Consider the following 20836-nt stretch of genomic DNA (forward strand, 5'->3'; position numbering starts at 1 on the left):
ATCCTAATTTTAGTGATTTTGTGTCTAGTGACTTATTTTTCACCTGGTGGCAACCCTGATCACACGTAAAAAACCGGGTATAAAAACCCTAAAAGAAGTTACTGCACTTCTAGTATCACTATGATTAGGTCTTTTCTTCCTGAACTTGTGAACTGTACACACATAGCACCTTTTCTTTTGGCCTGACATGGCCAAATGAAAAATATTTAAGGCTTTTTCCAACACAGTGCGCAATAAACCTAATTAGAGGCCGGATATCGCCTAGCTGAGCGTCTTTCATCGCTTGGAAAAACTCCTTTTATTTCTGTGATTACAGGGGGATAACCAGCTCCCATCAGTATTAAATTTATTAGAAGTTCTTCCGGTACCATCAGTAAATGGGTGTGTTTGTATTGACACTATAGCTTAAAATGAACTAGCGTAACGTATTTAATCAGATGCAAGCTTCTGTCAGCTGAGTTGAGCCAGTTGAAACATTCAGTCATGAGAACTTGTTGAGGAGGTGGAGGTTTTTTTAAAAACAAGATTCAACTATAATTTTACCGGGTATAGGCTTACGACTTTCAAGCACTAAACGTATCTATTCTAAAGATATGGTATTTCCTTCAAACGCTGTTGTACTGTGAATATATTGATATTTAATATCATCGGACAATTTCCTTAGAACAGCTTCATCTGAAAATGTAAAAATTTCATCTTTCTTTCTTTCCACATTCTGTAGCAGGCACTCGTCAAGTTCTTCTGCCAAAGGGGTTCTCTTTAGTGGTTCTTTAAGGCCTGAGGATTGCAAAAAGATACACTCAGTGCTTTTTTTCTTAATAAGAATCTGCTTCGACTACGTCATTTTTTACACCCTCCAAATATTCACCACAAGAGTTTAAAATATCTCGTAGAATGTTTTTTGATAAAAAAAAACAATCCAAGGTTTGAACCCATTTCCATGACTGAAGTCAGAGCTATTACCACATGACTAAAGCGACATAATTTGATAAGAAAAATACCCCAAGGAGGCAACTTCTCCAAAGATACGCGTTATTATTTATTGTCAGAGCTAATACAGGTGCGTAAGTTTATTCCTCCGCCACAATCTATGCAAAGCTCCAGTCCTAACCCATTTAGATAACCTGCTGTTCATGGTACCAGAGAAATGACCAAAAACACAATTTTTGACACCCTCCTATCGTTCATCCGTAAAACGTGACCTGGTCATCATAACTTTTCTTTCGTTATATCGCTAGAAATTAGGAATGAATCACATCTCGCTTCTGCTTAGTTTGATATAGGGTCATTCAAACAGTTATCAAAAACTATCATTCGTTAGTTTCTTTGGAAAACATTAAGAATATCTTTCTTAGCCTTTCCAAGCACCCTTGTTTCAGAGCCCCACTTAACCGTTGTCATGAATGTAGCCTCCAAAAGTTCAACTATAGTTAGCTGACTTATCTTCCGTTTTTTTCCCAAAAATTTTCAAGCGTAAAAAAGAAAAAAAAGTGCCTTGCTATTCTTCTTTTTGTATCTTCACTGTGTCCACATCAACTACCAATAATTTTTCAATTACCATCAATTACGAAAGGTTTATCAATAATTCTCGCAACTAAAATAAGTTGAAAATATCATTTTAATATTGTGTCCGTATTTACCTATTAGGTCAGTTCCCATCGTCCCACTTGTTGCTAAGAATTTTCGATAACGGAAATTTGTTACTAATAATTTAACATAAACTAAATATTTTAGTCACAAATCTATTAAATGTATAATCTTTAAATTTGATAATATAAATTTAATATATAATAATAAAACGATTTTAACTTTTCTTTATTTCCGCAGTGATGATCAAATTCTAAAAGCAAAAGAACCCGGTCTGCAGGTAAGAAACGAAAAACATGTATCTAGGCCGCAGCCCGCTTTCTCACTACCCAGAGCTCCAAGTGGTACAGGATATACCCCGAAGCCTAGCAGCACTCATCCTATAGGGCGTAAGCATTGTTGAGGCAGGGAAGATCAGCATAATAATTGCCTAAAGTCAATGTTATTAGCTACTCACAATACCTTCATTAAGAGCAATTTATCAAAAAAAAAAAAAAATCCGAAGAAAGGGGGCTCTAAAAACCTAAATATTTCGAAAAAGTAGGAGCCTTTAAGGTAAGGGGGTATTTGGGATTTTATCGGGGAGAGGGGTATTTTTGGGGGTACAAGAAATTCGTATCAAAAATTTGTTTATATAAATTTTTTTACGTTCTTGGAGTTGGACAAAACTTCAGGGAAGGGGTTTCTAACCCAGAAACCATGCAACGAATACTGGACGAACGAATAATAGACAGCCACGAGCTCATGAATTTATTCGGCGAGGGGGGGGGGGGGGTCAAAAATAAAAGAAATCAAAAGACAATTTGTGCGAAAATTGATACTCCCTCTCTGCACAAGTAACTGCAGCAAACTGATTATATTCTAATTAAACCATCACTAAATCAGAATACTTCAATGAATAAAACCTAAAAATAAAATACTTTCAAAATGATGTCATGGAAAAATTGGTCATAGTTTCAGGCTATTGAACCAGCAGAAGAACAATGGCATCACAAAAAAGGTAACTGTTGCTATGTTACAAGCCATTAAAATAAATCAATAATTATGAAACAGCATTAAGTCAGGTAACTTGTCATTACAGAAAATTTAGTTTTAATATCAATAACCAATGCAGCGATAAAAAACTACGGATCCTGTCACATAAATCATTGACGAGGAGTATGTTTTGATGGGGTTTGGGGTATCAAGGACAGTGAAAATGAAGCCTGACTGAATTGTTTCGAACCACATATATTTTTAAAATTAGAAAAATCCAGAAATTAAATTTTCAATAAGGAAAACCTCTATATGAAATTATGCACTTCTTGGTAGTGGCGGCACACACCCCCCCCCCCAAAAAAAAAACACCGTCTCTCACCGTCTTTACTAATAATACTACCTACGAAAGTGAAGGTATCCACTTGATCGATCTTTTCGTTCCCCAACGTCACCTTTTCATCTTCACTTATTCCTAGCCTTAGCGAATTAGTCTTCTTAACATTAATTTTCAAACGTATTCTAGCACCCTGAACTCGTAAAACCTCTAGAAGTTCATTCGTGCTAAGAAAATGCTTAGAAAACTTTACAGACTGCTTGGTTGAGTTAAAAGACCAGATCCACAAGATAAAGAGTATGCTCAACAACCATTTTTACACTCCACATGTCTTTTTTGGTCCCGTCATAGTCTCTTTTTTAAATAATCTGATCGTAAATTAATTTGAAATTTAATCTATTTAATTTAATATTTATTTTCTATTTATATAATCTATTTTCTATTTAATATAAAATTTATTCTACTGCTTTTGCAAATACGTTCTCTAATTGAACCATTAATTGGCATACTTCCATGAAATATGGCCATGTACATGCACATAATATTTTTTAGGGGGGGGGGGTGTAAAAAACAAAAATATTTCATAAATTGAATAAGGAGAGCCTAGAAATTCGGGAAAGTCAGGATTAGAGAGGCGAGGGTGAAGCAAAGCTCCCCCTCCCCACATATATGCCTGGATATGACGTCTCTGACATTGCTTAAAATGAATCAGGTTGTGGACAGGATTCGTAACCGTCGTGAAAGCATAGTTTTCTTTCCGCAATCGTGAGGTTTAAGGTGTGCCGTTAATTTTATTCTCGCTCAATTTTTGAAAGAGTTCAAGGAATCCTATTAGCGCCACTGCTTGAAACCTCACGGTAATAGCAAAAGCCTCTTCATGACTAAGATTTTGCAATGGTTGCTTGGTCCCTTATTGGCCAATGAAATAACCAAGCATGAAATGAAATAACCAATGAGATACCAAGCAGGAAACAGTTGATAAATCAAGTGTTGACCAAGCAACTTTCTGAATTGTTTATAGCATTTTCTTTCTTTTACTTTCAATCGGTTCAAGTTGGAGCTATAGTTTTATGGACACAAAGTCCCAGAAGCAAATTACAACTTATAACAAGAAAACATTTTTGAAATTCCAAATAATTTTTACCCCTTAAAAAATTCAGTACGCCTAAATCCGCAACCAACATTCAAGAATACTAGTCTAATCCCCCCCCCCCAGAATATTAGTCGAATACCAGTCTAAATCATTCTTGCACGGAAAGTTGGAATAAATTATCGTCAGCTAGGCAAAAAGAATAAAAAAATATTCAAAAGATCACAACTAAAAACAACTAAAAATGCAATCAAAAAGCAGAAGATTCAAATGATCTATAAATCCCTACTAGTCCAATATAGTCAGACACAAGCCCAAGATAAACGAGAAATCCAAGTTAAACTGATTTCAATAATAATTTCCGAAGTTAAAATGTTAAAAACTGACTCCTCAAAGGTAAACCGATTTAAAAAACAACTTCCGAAGTCAAATGTTAAAAACTATTTCTGAAGTGAAAGTTTTAAAAACTGATTTCTTCAAAGTTAAAATAAAGTTAAACAGATTTCAAAAATATTTTCCGAAGTAAAATGTTAATAACTGATTGCTCAAAATTAAACTCAAGTTAAACCGATTTCAAATACAATTTCCGAAGTCAAAATGTTAAAAACTGATACCTCAAAAAGTTAAACCCGAGTTAAACCGACTTCAAAAGCAATTTCCGAAGGAAAAAAGTAAACATCTGTTTTCTCAAAAACATTTTCCCACTCAAAATTATTAAACCCAAGTCAAACACTTTTTCTTTTGAAAACAAATAATAAAAGAATTCGACATCAGACTTGACAGTCTATGTCCGAAGTGTTGAAGTTCGTTTTATGGCCCTTCGGCTAGGAAGTGCAATTGGGGGCGGGGGGGGGTGGGGGCTCAGTCCTACAAAATATGCTGGCTGGTTATCAGAGTAGTGTATCTGCAAAATGATGATTTGCGATATCCAGTATACTTTTAGGTAATATTTTGAGGGGGAAAATCCTGTGGACCTTGAATCTTAACTTGAAAGAGGGGACATAGAAGGGCTAAACATGTTTTATTTCAAATCTACCTAACACTTCTGGCAATCTCAGCACATGTGGGACTAGAATCTATTCTCAGTGAAATAGTGATATAAAACGAAAGATACTATCCCCACCAAGGTTGCTACCTGTAGCACGAAAGTGCTATTTTAGCACTATTTCATCATGTGTAGGACTGTAGAACTGCTTCATTGAATGACCAGATAGTAGCACTTTTGTGCTACAATTTTTTCTTTTTGTCTTAACGAAATAATGAGGATTTTGCCTGCTTCGAAAGATTGGCGCAAAGTTTGATATAACCAGGACCGCCTTTCAACCGCGTTCATTTCGAAAGATTAGCGCTAAGTTCGACACAAAACATTAATAAATTAGCCTAAAATTAATCCAAGTACACTTAAACGGACCATGCGCGCCAGCTGCGAAACGCGCAAAAAAAAAAAGTTTACTCTTGCCCCGAAAATCGCTGTGTAGTACGCAAAATTGGGCAATTTTAGCACTTCAGGAACTGACCGTTGTGGCAACCGTGATCCCCACGTTCAATACAGCTGTTAACATACAGCAGAAGAATAGGAGCAGAAGTCTTTCAAAAGTAGTAGGGCTATGGCTATCACTCCTGTAGATCTTTTCAAGGTCGGAGCGTCACCTGTACTTTACTAAAAACAAAATATAATTTAAACACTTTCTTTTTTCATAAAATAGTATTTTGTTTTTAAGAATCAATCTGCTTTCATCATTTATTTGATGTAATCTTGGCTATTGCAGGGATTTTCTAATTTCTTTTTTATTGTTGTTGGTGCTTTGACAATAAAAACCTCACTGTTCAAAATATATCGTTTTTTCAAGATTCATGATGGAAATGCCTTGGTAATGCCTTGTAAATGCCTTGGAAGTGTCCTTGGTAATGTAAGCACAAATTATAGGGACTAAGCATGAGTTTTCTGTTTAGAAATTGCGTATAGCTCAATTTATAAATTGAAAAAAGAGTCAATTTTGGAATTGCAAAGTTGTCGCCACTGCTAATTTATCACAGATTTGGGTATTTTTGGCGTTTAGGGATTTGATATTTAAGGATTTTTGGTGATTATATGTTCGTGTACAAAAAAAAAAAAAAAAAAAAAAAAAAAAAAAAAAAAAAAAATCTGCATGATAAAATAAATCGACAAAAGAATAAATCGGAAATATTTTTTTGGAAAAGGGAGTGGGTACAAAAGAAACGTTTAAAAAACGTATCAAAGATGAAAAATTGATATATCATCCCTTAGAATTTCTGTGTAAATATTTATGGTCTACACCGTTATCGTCAAAATAAAGAGTGACATTAAACCTAAAAATAAGCAGAATTTACTCCTTATAGAAGGGGGACTATCCCTTTCTCATCTACACAGCCGCCTCATGGTCGCAGAAACTTCGAAGTGTGCCCATTAGATAGAAATTGAGAGTTCTAGTCCTTTATTTTTTAAGTAGAAAGTGACCTACACCGAAAACACAAAACTGACCTACATAAAAAAGAATATACAAAAAGGATGAAAAAAACTCAATGGGTAGCTTAAAATAAAAGACTAATTTACAAGCCTTGTCCCATGATTTATCCAAATTCCATAAGAACGACTCTTGAAACACAAGGGTCGTTTAATTAGAACAATAAGAAGCTTTTTCAAAAGTACAAAAGAAATTTAGCATGAAGAGCGAGGTGTTGAGGAAGGGGCAATCCCCCTCATTTAAGTAATAATTTCTGGTCATTTTAAGTTTAAATGTCGCTCCTTACTTTTAGTTGAAAAGACCTCCCCCCCCCCAAAAAAAAAAATCGGCATAGATCGGCTTAATAAAATAAATCGGCATAGATCGATTTATGCACAAAAAATATCAACCAGGCACGTTTGGAGTTACTTTTTTAGGGAGGAGGGGCTCCTTTTTGGCACAGGGGCAAACAAAATTGGCAAGGAGCTAAAAAAATTGAATCGGGAAAATAAAAAAGGGTGGTGAGGTTGGTTCTAATTTTCTTTCTTGTATCTATTACAAAGGGAAATACATACGAATATTGTTCATTTTTATCCCCTGTAGGAAACAGGAGTCCCTCAGTAAAAACAAAATTCTTTACGTGCCTGATTAGCACCTTCATTTGTATGATTTTTCTTTCCCAAAAGCCCACTTAAGACTTCAGAAATATCACTATAGTTTCGACTTCAGTTGCGACGCTGACTTGCTCAATTGATTTAGAATTTGAATAGCAATTGCATCTGAACTGTTCAGGCAAGATATATTTCCTAAAAAAAAGGATATCAACACAAGATGATTTATGCATAGGCAAAGATAACCAGACAGCTACGGAATTTTTTTTTTTTTGGGGGGGGGGGCTTTATGAAAAGATGGAAACAAAAGAATGGGTAACATTCTCAGCCAAATCAATGCAATTAGTTCAAAATTTTGACAAAAAATTAAAAGAAGCATAGAAAAGTATGAGAAAAGAAAGGTTTTTCTTGACAGTTCAAAAAGTTTTGAAAAGGAGGAAGGACTTCGATTTCAACTCACATTAAAAGATTTCTGGGTGCTGAATAAATCTCAAACAGTAGGCTATACGAAAAGTAGGGTTCAATCCCCCTTTCAGATTACCCAAGATTGTCAGTTTCCGCCAACCGTCTAAGGCGATAGGGGTGGGAGGATGTCATAAAGAAAGATTTAAGGGAAACGGGAACTTCTTGGGAGCGTGTAAAGAGGGAAACTTTGAATAGATAAAGATGGAGGAGCGTGCGTAGCTGTGTTGGCCTCAGCAGCTTGGTGCTGCGGTGAGTTGTTAGGAGTAATATTAAAGGATTGTGACGATCGATACCATTCTGCTTCCATAAATATAAGCACTATCAATTGCTGATATTCTTTGATGTTTCTTTAAGGGTCGAAAAGGGTTGCAGGGCAACTGGCCCCCTACCTGTCCTTCTTTTTGCTACCCAGCTTCCCTCTCTAACACCCCATAATATCCAATCAAATTAACATGTAATGCTGATAGTCATAGACCTTAACATAGGCCTACCTCCAAGGAGGAACGAGTTCAAAAGCTCGCTAGTCAGAAGAAGCAAGAATCGGTTATAGTTAATATAGAGACAAGTTTTTTTTAGAAACAACTTCATATTATAGGAAACAACTTTTTAACAAGTAATCAAAAAATAAACAACACAACAAACAAAAATCTGGATATTTCGAGACCCATTTTCAGCGGCAGAAAAATAACAACACAAGAGTGAAAAGAAAAAACCACAAGAGAAAAAAGAGGGTGCTAAAAAATCGTGGATTTATATATATATATATATATATATATATATATATATATATATATATATATATATATATATATATATATATATATATATATATATATATATATATATATATATATATATATATATATATATATATATGTTACTGTGAATGTCTGAAATCTTGTTAATGTCAATATTCACCGGTGAATGTCCGAAATTCATTTTTATCTACTTGGATTTAATTAGCTTTGCGAATCGGTGTTTCAGTCTTGTGCAAGCTTTGATGGTAAAAGTTAAAGTTAGGTTAAATTAGGTTATAAATCTCAGAAATGAGGTTAAAACCTAACGCTACCAAACCTAACCTGTCACCATCAAACCTTGCAATAACTGAAAAAAGTTGACTGGCAACGCTGACTAAATCCAAGGAGAAAAAAAAGTATTTCGAACTTTCACCGTTGAATGTCAACATTCACCAATTTCGGACATTCACGGTAACACACTTTTTGGATTTTTAGGCATTATTTGAATATTGTTTCTAAATTGGGATATTTTCAGCGGCAACCCTGTTCATTACGTATACAGTGCTCTTAGCTGCTAAAAACAAAAGTAGTACTTACAATAGACACAGAATAAGGGTGTTAACACATAGATATCACTGAATCTGTGACCTTGAACAGGAGCTGCGTGATTTGTTCGTCTTGTATTCACCGGAACTGAAATTAAAAGACAACAATGCATATATATATATATATATATATATATATATATATATATATATATATATATATATATATATATATATATATATATATATATATATATATATATATATATATATGATGTTAGTAGACTCTAGGATGAGAATTTGAGAGAAAACTTCCAGGAACAGTTGAATACTAAACTTGAGAGCTTTAAATCTGACAATTTGATACTGTGGAAGATGGTTGGAATAATTTTAGAAAAATAACTTGTGAAATTGCTGAAGGTGTATTAGGGAAGAAAGCTAGAAATGCAGCTAAGAATATTAGTAAAAAAGATTTATGTTTAATAGAAAGGAGAAAGCACTTGTACAAGAATTATCTGAGTTATAGATCACATGAAAACAAAAGAAATGTATAGAAAGTGGAGAAAGCATTGAAATATAAATTAAGGAGGTGTGAAGTGGAGGCCATGGATAAAATTGCCGAGGATCTGGAAGATGCAGCTCGACGGCATAATAGTAAAATATTGTACTGGCACGTTAACAAATTGAGAGGTAGTAGTCAATCCGTACTTTTCCCAGTTAAAGATAGGAATGGGGTGGCAATTAGTGATAAGGAAAAAGGTAAAGCAAGATAGGCCAAACATTTTGAGAGCTTGCTTAACCAAGATAAAGTTGCAGGAAAAAATACAGAGAAAAATGAAAAAGTACATGGTACTTTGGATGTGAAGGAAGATTTGTTTTGTGAGGAGCAATTAGTAACAGAACTAAAAGGATTAAAGATTAATAAGGCTCCAGCTGCTGATAAGGTGGTAAATGAGTTTCTCAAATGTGGTGGCTCTGGGGTTAGAAATAAGCTATTGAAGATTATGAATATGATTTTTGAAAAAGGGGAAGTACCTAACCATTTTAGGAAAACCTTAATTAAGCCACTTTATGAGAAAGGTGATACAAGTGAGTGTGGTAATTATCGAGGCATTAGTCTGGTCTCTGTAGGTAGCAAATTGCATAGTAATATGATACTTTTTTAGACTGAGAGATGCCATAGACAAAGTTTTAAGAGAAGAGCAGTGCGGTTTTAGAAAAGGTAGAGGATGTGTCAACCAAATTTTCACTCTTAGGCTAATAATTGAGAAGTGTCTGAGTTTTCAAACACCTTTGGTCCTCACTTTTATAGATTATGAGCAAGCGTTCGATTCTGTTGATAGAGGAGCTTTAGTAAAGGTTTTATCCTTGTATGGTATACCAGACATACATTAAAGTGATTAGTGCTATGCACGAGAATAACACTGCTGCGGTTAAGGTAGGAAATGAGGTTAGCAGCTGGTTCTGTATTAAATCAGGAGTTAAGCAAGATTAGAATATTAGAAGTTACAGTGATGACAGTGGTCAAATATGGCTCTGAAGCATGGACACTCCGAAAAGCGGATGAAGATTTGCTAGATGCTTTCCAGAGAAATTGCTTAAGGATTGTTCTGAGTACCCGGCTGACTGACCGTATTTCAAACAACAGGCTATATGAAAAATGTGGTTCAATACCGCTCTCTAGGTCTATAATGAAAGAAATGTTGAGGTGGTTAGGGCATGTTGTGCGGATGAAGGATGACAGATTGCCAAACATTGTTCTTTTCAGCTAACCATCTATGGCTAAACGGAAAGCAGATCGCCCCCATCTGGGGTGGGAGGATATCGTAAAGAAAGATTTAAAGGAAATAGGAACTTCATGGGCGGATGTAAAAAGGGAGGCTTTGAATATATTGGGGTGGATGAGGAGCGTGCGTAGCTGTGTTGGCCTCTGGGGGCTTGGTGCTGCGGTGAGTTGTTAGTAGTAGTAGTGTATATATATATATATATATATATATATATATATATATATATATATATATATATATATATATATATATATATATATATATATATATATATAGTGAAATACATTATGAGAGCCAAACTAAACGAAATTTGACTGGAGATATTTCCCCCCTAAAATAGTCACTATCTTCTAGTTGACTAATTCAGAGTTGTTGAAGGAACATGAGTCCCTGAGCATGGAAAAACTGCAACTGAATAGAAATAAATCTTTGAGGCTTGGACAGAATAGGACATAAAATGAATTAAATGACATAGTATAAATTACTTCGACGTAATATGAATTGAAGACTACCAGTACCACCAGAGTCGGTGTTGGGTTTTTTCTCCGGAGGGGGGGGGGTGGTCAGTTGTTGTTTTTTTTTTACAAAGGGTTTAGGCCACAATCAAAATGAGTGCTAAGTCGAAATTACAAAAGTTTTGCTCACACGTATTAGGATAAATCTCCCTAGGTCCTACCCTCCTTCGAATTTATTGAAGGATTTATCATTAAAATTTGAAAACTTGAACCTTAAAAAAACTTTTTAAGAATAATCCAAGGGGAGAAGATAGGAGAAATGCTGAACACATGTCTAAGTGAGACCATGAAATAAGACCATAAGACCATGAAAATAAACAATATGTCTGGGTATTTTTAGGAGGTTACACAAGCACACACTTTTAGGTGTGGGAGGAGTTAGCGTGGCCAGTGTGTCAGTCTCGGGTAGTTCAGGAATACAACAAGGTTTGTGTAATGGATTTTGGTATGGAGAAGCAGTGCTCACCTGTGCACTCAACTCAGGTGATTTAAGGGGGATTGATTAAAAAAGCTCCCCCATCAAACTTTTAGTAGTGTTTAAAAGAAACAGGCCGGTATCCATAGAATACGAGGGTTGCAGAAGGGGCGTACTTGCTTGTAGGGCTGTATTTTCTTCTTTTTTCCTTGTTTTTCCTCATTTTCCATCTTCACTTACAGATTGTTGCCATAGAAGGTGTTAAGCAGTCAGATTTTTTTTTTTTTTTTTTTTTTTTTTTTTTTTTTTTTTTTTTTAAGAGTTCACAGGACACATGTTTTGAACTGGCGATAAATTTTGGCAACAGTGTACTTAGTTGGAAATTCTTTAGTGGGGGGGGGGTATATTTAAGGAAAGCACAAAAGGGGAATTGTATGGAAGATATTATACATTACTGAAAATGCCATGATAATGTTATATGTTGGAGGGGGGCTGCGTCTGAAGCCCCTCCTCATCTAACATTTATAGAGAAACTTCCGTTTCATCTATGAAGATAGATGGCATCACTTTCCATCCTCAATTACAAAATGTTGCCGTGGATGGTATTAAGCTATCAGTTTTTTGAAAAAAGAAAATCTATTTCACAGGAAACGTCCTCTATCTGATGATCAATTTTGGCAATTATTTAGTGAAGAGAGGAGGGGTATATATAAGAAAAGCTCAAAAGGGGAATTGTATAGAAATTAGTATACACTATCAAAAATGTTATGCAAATGTGATTTGTTGGAGGGGGGCTACGTCTGAAGCTCCTTATCTCCTTTCCAGTCGTCTCTACCTCCTTACCCCCTCTCCATATTCGTGTTCACTTGAAAGGTACGGAATGTGTATAATAATGCACAAAAATTTATTTTGCGTAACGATTTAGATTGTAGATTTTAAAGATAAAATTTTAATCTTTATAAATTTAAATCTTTAGTTAAATTTAAATCTTTTAAAGTTTATGATTTAGAATGATGTAGTCATTTTAATCGCCTTTTATATCAGCTAAAAAAACCTTAATATCAACTAAAAAGGTTTACTTAATTTTTTTTTTAAATGCAAACATATAAATTGTGAACAAATTTATTCTATTACATTTAAGGTATGATCTTATTTCTCAGTTACATTTATCTTATTTAGCAAGTGTCTTATAAAATAAGACACATGCCACTCCAACTACTAGTTCTCCTAGGAGGAAATAGGGCCTGATAAGCTCGAGTACTCCAAGCTAAGGTTGGGACCTCGTAGCTCTGATTCACGCTCCCGTCCCTAGTGAGGCTAGAGGAGAGCCCTAAGTTGCACCCCATCGCGGTGAAACGTTCTGCTGGTTGTCTAGCCCGACGCATCCATTGGCGTTTCAATTCCAATGAAACGCCAATGGATACAGAAGATTCAGATATAACGATCAATACTACGGAGTCCGCGCTAGTCGATGTGGATCAGGTTCGGATAATGCCTGATTCGAAAAGTGGGTTAATCATCTCCACCAAGAAACTTAAAGTTGGTTCTTGGAATGTAAGAAGTTGCAAGATCGAGTCAAGTCAGATGCTCCTTGCTAATGAAATGAAAAAGTATGGTCTCAATATATGTTGCCTTTCTGGGACTAGATTGAACGACATACTAACGAAATCAATTGACATGACGGATTAAGAAACATTTAAATTTTACAACTCTGGACCGACTGATCGGAGTGGTCTCCACAGAGTAGGATTCCTTTTGGATCCAATTGCTGCTTCATCTGTCATCTCTTTGCAACCAGTTTCAGCAAGAATCTCTACCCTGAGACTGAAAGGCCGGATTAGTAACGTGACTATCTTGTCCGTCTGCGCGCCTATCAGAGATAGCCCTGATGATGCCAAGGATGCATTCTACTTTGAGCTGCATAGAACACTCGACTCTGTCCCAGGACGCGACATACTATTTGTCGCTGGTGACATAACGCAAGGTTTGGTAAACCAGATGCAAACACCGAAGGAGTGATCGGACGCCAAACCATCGGAGATAGATGATCAAACGGCGTGAGGTTGCTACAGTTTGCCAAATACAATAACCTATGTCTGGTTAATACCCAGTTCGAGCACAAGAAGCACCATCTTGTGACCTGGAGATCTAACGACGGGGTCACCAAAGCCCAGATCAACCACTTTCTCGTCAGAAGACGTTGGAGGAGCTCATGTCTGGAAGCAAGAGAATACAGAGGCGAAGATACAGACTCAAAAAGCGGTTCCGATTACTTTCTTTTCATCTGTAAATTTAGTCAAAGACTAAGCACCCACAAAAAGAAAATAATCACTTTCTTTTCATCTGTAAATTCAGTCGAACACTAAGCACGCACAAAAAGAAGATAAAAACCAATCGGTTTTATGTATCAAAACTACTCAGTCCACAGATCAAGGCTGATTTCGAGCTACAGCTTTAAAACAGATTTGAGGCCCTTACTGACTACAAAGACCGATGGTCCAAGCTAAAAGTCCTGACACAAGAAATTGCTGAACAGGTTCTTGGTCACACTAAGAGGAAACAAAGGCTCTGGATCTCGGAAAAAATAATTGAGCTAGTGGAATAGAAACGACCCCTTCTCAGTGGCCCTAAAGAACACCTAAAAAATGCTCGCAAGCTGGTAAAGCAGTCTGCTCGTTACGACAGGGAGAAATGCTGGCCAAAAATGGCTTCTGATATGCAACAAGCAGCAGAATCACATAACCTAAGGAAAACATTTAAACTACTGAGGGAAGCGACTGGCAAGTCGCCCATCTCCACGGACTCCCTGAAAGACAAAACGGGCAACCTTATTCAGACGGAAAAAGACCGCCTTGAGAGATGAAAAGAACATTTCTCCCAGATCCTTAATCCCACAAAAGCTCCATGTGATCTACCTGATTTCCAGGGTGTACCGAAGGAGCCCTACCAGATAGATATACAATCACCGTCATTTGCTGATGTTCTGCGGGCACTGAAAAACATAAAAAATAACAAAGCCCCCGGAGAGGATGGCATCTCAGCAGAGATGTATAAGTCATCCTCCACACTATTATGTCAGCTGAAAGACTTGCTAGTTGAGGTATGGACAACAATAAAATCCCAAAAGATTGGAAACTCTCAGTACTTATACCAGTATATAAAAAGGGAGACAGTGAGGCAGTCTGCTCAAACTACCGAGTTATATCACTAATAGACCATACCATTAAGGTCTTTTGCATAATCGTCCTCAACCATTTCAAGGACGCCCGAGACAAGTTGAGAAGACCAGAATAAGCAGGTTTCAGACATGGCAAGAAGAACATATTCTTACCCTTCGCTTCATCCTACAGCAGAGCGAGAGATTTCCACTGTCTGCTTTCATCGCCTTCATCGTTTTTGTTGCCACTTTTGACTCCCTTATTAGGACCGAGCTTTGGAAGATCTTGCTGGAAGGCAGTTTCCTAGCAAAATTTATCAAGATAGTTAAAGGAGTATATGAGTCTATTGTTGCAAGAGTCCAAACTGACAACAGTAAAACAACAGAATTTGACATTGAGTCAGGGGTCAAACAGGGGTGCCCCCCTTCGCCAGGTCTATTTAATTACATAATAGACTGGATAATAACGAATTCGCTTTGCACCCACAAAAGGTTTGTCGTCGGTCAGAGAGAAGACAACGCCCTGACAGACCTTGACTTCACAGAGTCTCATGAGTAGCTCATCCGCTGAGCTCCAAAAGATGGTCAACGATGTCTCCTGCACATCAAAGAAAACTGGCCTCATGATCAGCAATTCTTAGACAAAGTCGTGAAAGCAAACGCCCAAAACCACCCAGATATCCAACTAGAGGGCGAAACAATCGAGACTGTTGAATAGTTCCGCTACCTTGGTTTTATCCTAACACCGAACGGAGGTGCAGAAGCTGACGTTAGAGCTCGAATAGGAAAGGCAAGGGGTATCTTCACAAGCATGAAGAAGTCGTTCACTAGAAGTATTGGACCATCGCTGCATGAGACACATACTACGGGTCAGCCGATGGTTTCATATCTCAAACGCTGAGGTTCGAAGGCCTTGTAATCATAAAACCCTCTCGGTAATCATAAAACAACGAAGACTGAAATTCTTGGGACACACACTACGACGACAAGCTGGAACCATATCCTATGACGTCCTCACCTGCGACCCCCTTCCAACTTGGAACCTGAGACCAGGCGGCCAAAAAAAGAATCACCTGGATCCTTGGGGTGGCTTCCGACGACATGGACGTCGTTGGGATAAAGACTGGCTGAAGATTACAGAAGAGGCTGCTGCTGACAGATCATGTTGAACTATGTCAGTCATCCCATCGTCCATTGGTGCCGGGCAGGATGGATCATCGTCTGGTTCCCACCGAAAGTAAGTAAGTAAGTGTCTTATAAAATATAAATAAAATTCTTAAGATATAACATTATCTTAACTATAGGCTATTTCAAGATAATAAGGAAATAATATTAATGCAATTATAATCTTATAGTAATAATAACATACCTATAATCTTAGAATAATAACATATAACTTGTAAATAAATAATACGTGAAAAATAAATTTGTAGGAAGCAATAGTTTGTACGAGCGCAAAATACTGCTAACTTATTCCGATTTCGAATTCACAAAAGCCCAGCTGTTTTCGCTGTTAAGAACTTTGTTTTAAAATTTTAGAAAGGAGGGCTGCCCCCTTCCTTCCCTGATATTAACTACAGAGTAATGGAAAAATTATCGAGTCTCTTTGATTTTTTTTAATGAACTAATACTGTATCTTTAATATTTTTACTAATTAATTAAAAAAAACTTTCCGAAAAATAAGTTTTTCATAGAAAAGTAAAGGCCATTTTAAACTTAAGATCAGGATATACAAATACAGTTTAAAATTCAAACTCAAAACGACCATAAATTCCTATGAATGATTAAAGGAAACCCAAAATGAACAGAAATGAAATAAACAATCATAGCCAAAGATATACAACAAGTTATAATATAAATGAATAAATAGATCTTAAAGCAAGTAATGCCCGGATTAAATATGAAAATAAAGCGAAAAACGAAAACAAATATTTTGCTATTAAAGTATAAATGAAACTTAAAACGAACATAAATTAAATAACTATCAATACGAACAAACATACAATATATATTAATGTAAATGAATAAATAAATCTTAAAACGAGTGTTACATAAATTGAATATGCAAATCAAGTTTGAATCGAATAAAAATAACTACAAACAAGAGTTTGGGTATCGTCTCACTGCAAAAGCCTAAAACCTACTGTGTCATTGGCTCTTAAATGAAAACAATTCTTTCATTAATTTAGATTTTAGGGAATAAATATCAGCATATGTATATTAAATTGACAATGCACATTTTTTTTCAGTAAACTCATTTGAATTTTTTTTCAGTGAAGTACAAATTATATTCTGGCTTTTAGAAAGCATAGGGGTTTTGAACCCTACTCACATTATTTGGATTAGCTACGTCACTTGCCCAAAGGACGCTGCTTGGATAAACAATTTGGATAATAAGTTTTGACTGATTGCGATTGCTAAAAGTGGGCCCTAAGTAATATCTGGATATTACAAATTACGGGCCCTTGCGAGTAAGTTTCCTTTCATGACTTTTTAAGGATTTTTTAAATTGTGCGGCATTATTGTTTAAAAAAATAAGAGATGGCTACATCACTAACAAAAGAGCATTTTGACCGGCGAATGGATGAGTTAACTGCTACGATTTCGATGCTACAACAAGAAAATAAGGTGTTGAAGACTAAAAATAAGCTGTTAAAATTGGAACTGATTAAGGTGAAATCGTCTGCACTTCGAGTGGAATTACATACACGGAGAAACAATATTCTGCTTCACGGGATCGATACGCCAAATGAATCTGAAAATCTTCGTGATACAGTAAAAAATTTCTTCGGAAAAAAACTCAGGATTGCAGATCCTGATCAAATAGGTATCAGTGTTGCGTATAGGGTCAAAAATCCACCGCGTCTGATGATGGTGTTGGTCCTAGTCTGCGCAGTGGTAGGAAAAAAACAGTTGAGCCTATTTTCGTGTACATAAACAGTGATGATCATTCATTGATTCTTAAAGAATGCGGTAAATTAAAGAAAACGGGGCACAGCGTGTCAACCGAATTACATGCTGACTTAGGAAAGCGGAGAAATGAATTATTGGCTCTCAGTTACAAGCTAAAAAATACAAAAGGAGCAGAGAAGGTCAGTTAGACTCGTATGGTCCAGCGTAACGTGAAACTCTGGCTGGAGACAAAAAAAAGTCAAAAAGCTCACAGCAGTGGGTTAAATATGATGATGACTGTTTCGATCCACTAAAACTGTTTGCCAAAAACGACCCAGAGGAGGTTGTTTCCGACAAGTAGTGTTGTCATTTTTTTTTTTCTCCGATATTTAATTTTTATTTATGTGATATCGTGAGAAGTTTTTTGAATTATTGTTGAAGCCGCACAGTAATTCTGTTTTAAGTTGTATTGCAGTGAAGGATGTAAAGCGAAAATTTTGTTTTCTTCTTTTTTTGTTTCATATTTGTTCAATTTTCTTTTCTCTTTTTTTCATGTTCCCAAAATTCAAGGTATCTAGTTTGTTTTTGTTTCCTTTCAGTGTTCCATAAAGAAGTTCAATTGGGTATGTTCATTGTTTTTTACTCCTCGCTCTTCTGGAATTTTCACGACGGACCGCCGATTGCAGTTGGTAAGTGATGACTCTTTCTTCAGCTTCATCCCCGAGAGGTATCAGAGATTTTGATATAGATAGATTAAAAAATTTAGAAGAGTCTTATTTAAATCTCAAGCTTACTTTGATCAAGAAATTGGTCAAGAAAATGATTTCCATTTGTTTGATGATAAAAATTTTCCTAAAAGTAAATATGTAATTTCTAATTTAATTACTGGGAGGTCTTCCGATTCTCAACTTTCGGTATTTCATTTGAATTGCCAAGGACTGTATTCCTCATTTTCTGATCTAGAGTCGACATGTCAGGAGCTTAGACCAGATTGTGTAGGTCTATGTGAAACATTTATTACACAACAAACCGAAAGCCTTTTGGATATTCCAGTTTACACTAGCCATTTTCTCCACAAATAACAAATGAAAAGGGGTGGTATAGCAATTCATATCCGCGACACACACACTCTTCAAATTAGGCAAGACCTTACACGAAATACTGAAGGAATTTTCGAGTCGTGGTTACTAGATTTATTGCTATCCCCAAATAGAAAAATTATAGTTGATATAATTTATATTTCTACGTCAGGGCCAATGTCTCAGTTTATGGAACAAATTGTTCAAGTTATGGAGCTTACGCAGTGACAAAGGAATTAGGTTATTCTCATGGGAGATTTTAACATTAACCTCAGTATTCTGCTAACGGCCGAAGCAGCAGATTTGCTAAATAATATGGCAGGTTCAGGCCTATATCCTGCTGTTACGATTCCGACACGGGTTACTGAGAGTACGCATTCACTTATAGACAACATAGTCAGCTCCTTGCTTCCAGAGTCAGTGACGGTCCTTGTCAGTGAAACAACAGACCACGTTCCCAGTCATGCAAAACACGGCCATTCAGAACCAGATAATATAAGGTCACAGATCATCTCTATGTTAACACTTATACGTTTAAAAAAGGAAAACTTGAAGAATTTAAAACAGGAGCTAGAGCAATTAAACTGGGATAACGTAATGGAGATTCAAGATATAAACGAAGCATTTGGGTCATTTCACTGGACGTTCTTGGATGTATACAGTAGATGTTGCTTGAGAAACCCGAGAACTAATAAACGACAAAAAGACCAGCCAATTAGCCCCTGGATGACGAATGGTCTTCTGGCCTGTGTGAATAAGAAAAAACCTTTGGGGAGAGTATAGACGCTTTCCGAGCTTAGTGTGGCTAGAGGAGTATGAGCAATACAGGAAAGTACTTCGGACTGTGTTACGAAGAGCAAAGCGTGGCTACCTGCAGCAAAATCTGACGGAAAGTGGGAAGGATGGCCGAAAAGTTTGGCCAATTATCAACTCAGTACTACGGCCAACCACTAAGTCTTCCTCATTATCAGCGAAATTGGTCGTGAATGATGAAAAAATTACAGAACCTACAAAGGCTGCCGCATAGCTAAGTAAATTTTTTACAAATATCGGCGATACCACAGCAAATTCCGTCGGGATAGCATCTAAGTCATACAAAGAATACCTTGGTCAGAAGTGTATGAAATCAATGGCAGTGAGTCCTGTAACACCAGGTGAGCTCGAATCACTCGTAAAAAATTTGAAGGGCTCTTCTGCTTCAGGTTTCGACCTGGTCCACACAAAGGCACTGAAAGCAGTAGTGACGGCCATTGCTGAGCCGCTAACTTACCTTGTAAATCTTTCATGAGATAAAGGGATCTTTCCTGAAATGTTAAAAAGGCAAAAATAATACCTCTTCACACGGGTGGATGTCGTGAAAACATAGAAAATTATAGAAACATTTAACCGTTACTAGTTTCTTTAAGAATCTTCAAAACATCATTGGGAAACAAGCTATACCAACATGGATATGCACAATGCTTTTTTAACAGACGCCACTTTTGGTGTAAGGCTGGCCGTTCAACCGAAGATGCCCTTACTTCACTAAATTTATTCGTAAACAGAATTCTAGATTCGGGTGCTTTACCTGCAGCAGTGCTTCTAGATATTAAGAAAGCGTTTGATAGCATGCAACGCGAAATATTACTTGGAAAGCTGGATCATATTGGAGTTGGTGGCCAAGTCCTAGATTGGTTTAAGTCTTACCTGGAAAATCGTCGAATGTACACAGGAAATGACCATACAAATTATGTCGTAGTTAACTGCGGGGTGCCACAGGGCTCTAAATTGGGACCGGTATTGTTTCTTGTTCACGTAAATGATCTTCAGCAAGTACTGACTCCTGCAAGTCGTAGCCATTATTGCTGCAAACTATGTCACCCACAAGCGACGCCGGGGTCTATAGTAGAAACCGAGGATGAACTAACGGTATTTGCGGATGACTCACTTATGGCAAGCTCAGAATGGAACATTAAGTCTCTCAAAACGAAGCTACAAGACATTCTTGAAGAAACGTACCTATGGATGGACGCAAATCGTCTAGTCATCAACATTGACAAATCGAGTGTTTTATTTTTTTCACGTATAGATTCGCTGGCTCCTGATGTGATTGGGATTGAAACCTCTCGTGGACTTATCAAGAGACCAGAAAAAGGACACGTTTGATACCTAGGGGTTTTGATCGACGAAAACCTCTTGT

General features: G+C 36.5%; 1 protein-coding gene and 1 pseudogene across 1 annotated transcript in view; both read right to left on the reverse strand.

The window, feature by feature from the left end:
* Positions 1–20836, reverse strand: part of Pi3K21B (phosphatidylinositol 3-kinase regulatory subunit alpha) — a 293295-nt gene that overhangs the window by 234653 nt on the left and 37806 nt on the right. Inside the window, exon 3 of the mRNA XM_089106583.1 lies at positions 8865–8960. Within this exon, the coding sequence (XP_088962709.1) occupies positions 8865–8960 (96 nt within the window). The remainder of the gene's footprint in view (positions 1–8864; positions 8961–20836) is intronic.
* On the reverse strand, positions 40–5551 carry LOC148939131 (protein adenylyltransferase FICD-like; annotated as a pseudogene).

This window comes from Artemia sp. Qi Xiang Cuo, chromosome 21, assembly GCF_049724085.1.
Source record: "Artemia sp. Qi Xiang Cuo chromosome 21, ASM4972408v1, whole genome shotgun sequence".
NCBI lineage: Eukaryota > Metazoa > Arthropoda > Branchiopoda > Anostraca > Artemiidae > Artemia > Artemia sp. Qi Xiang Cuo.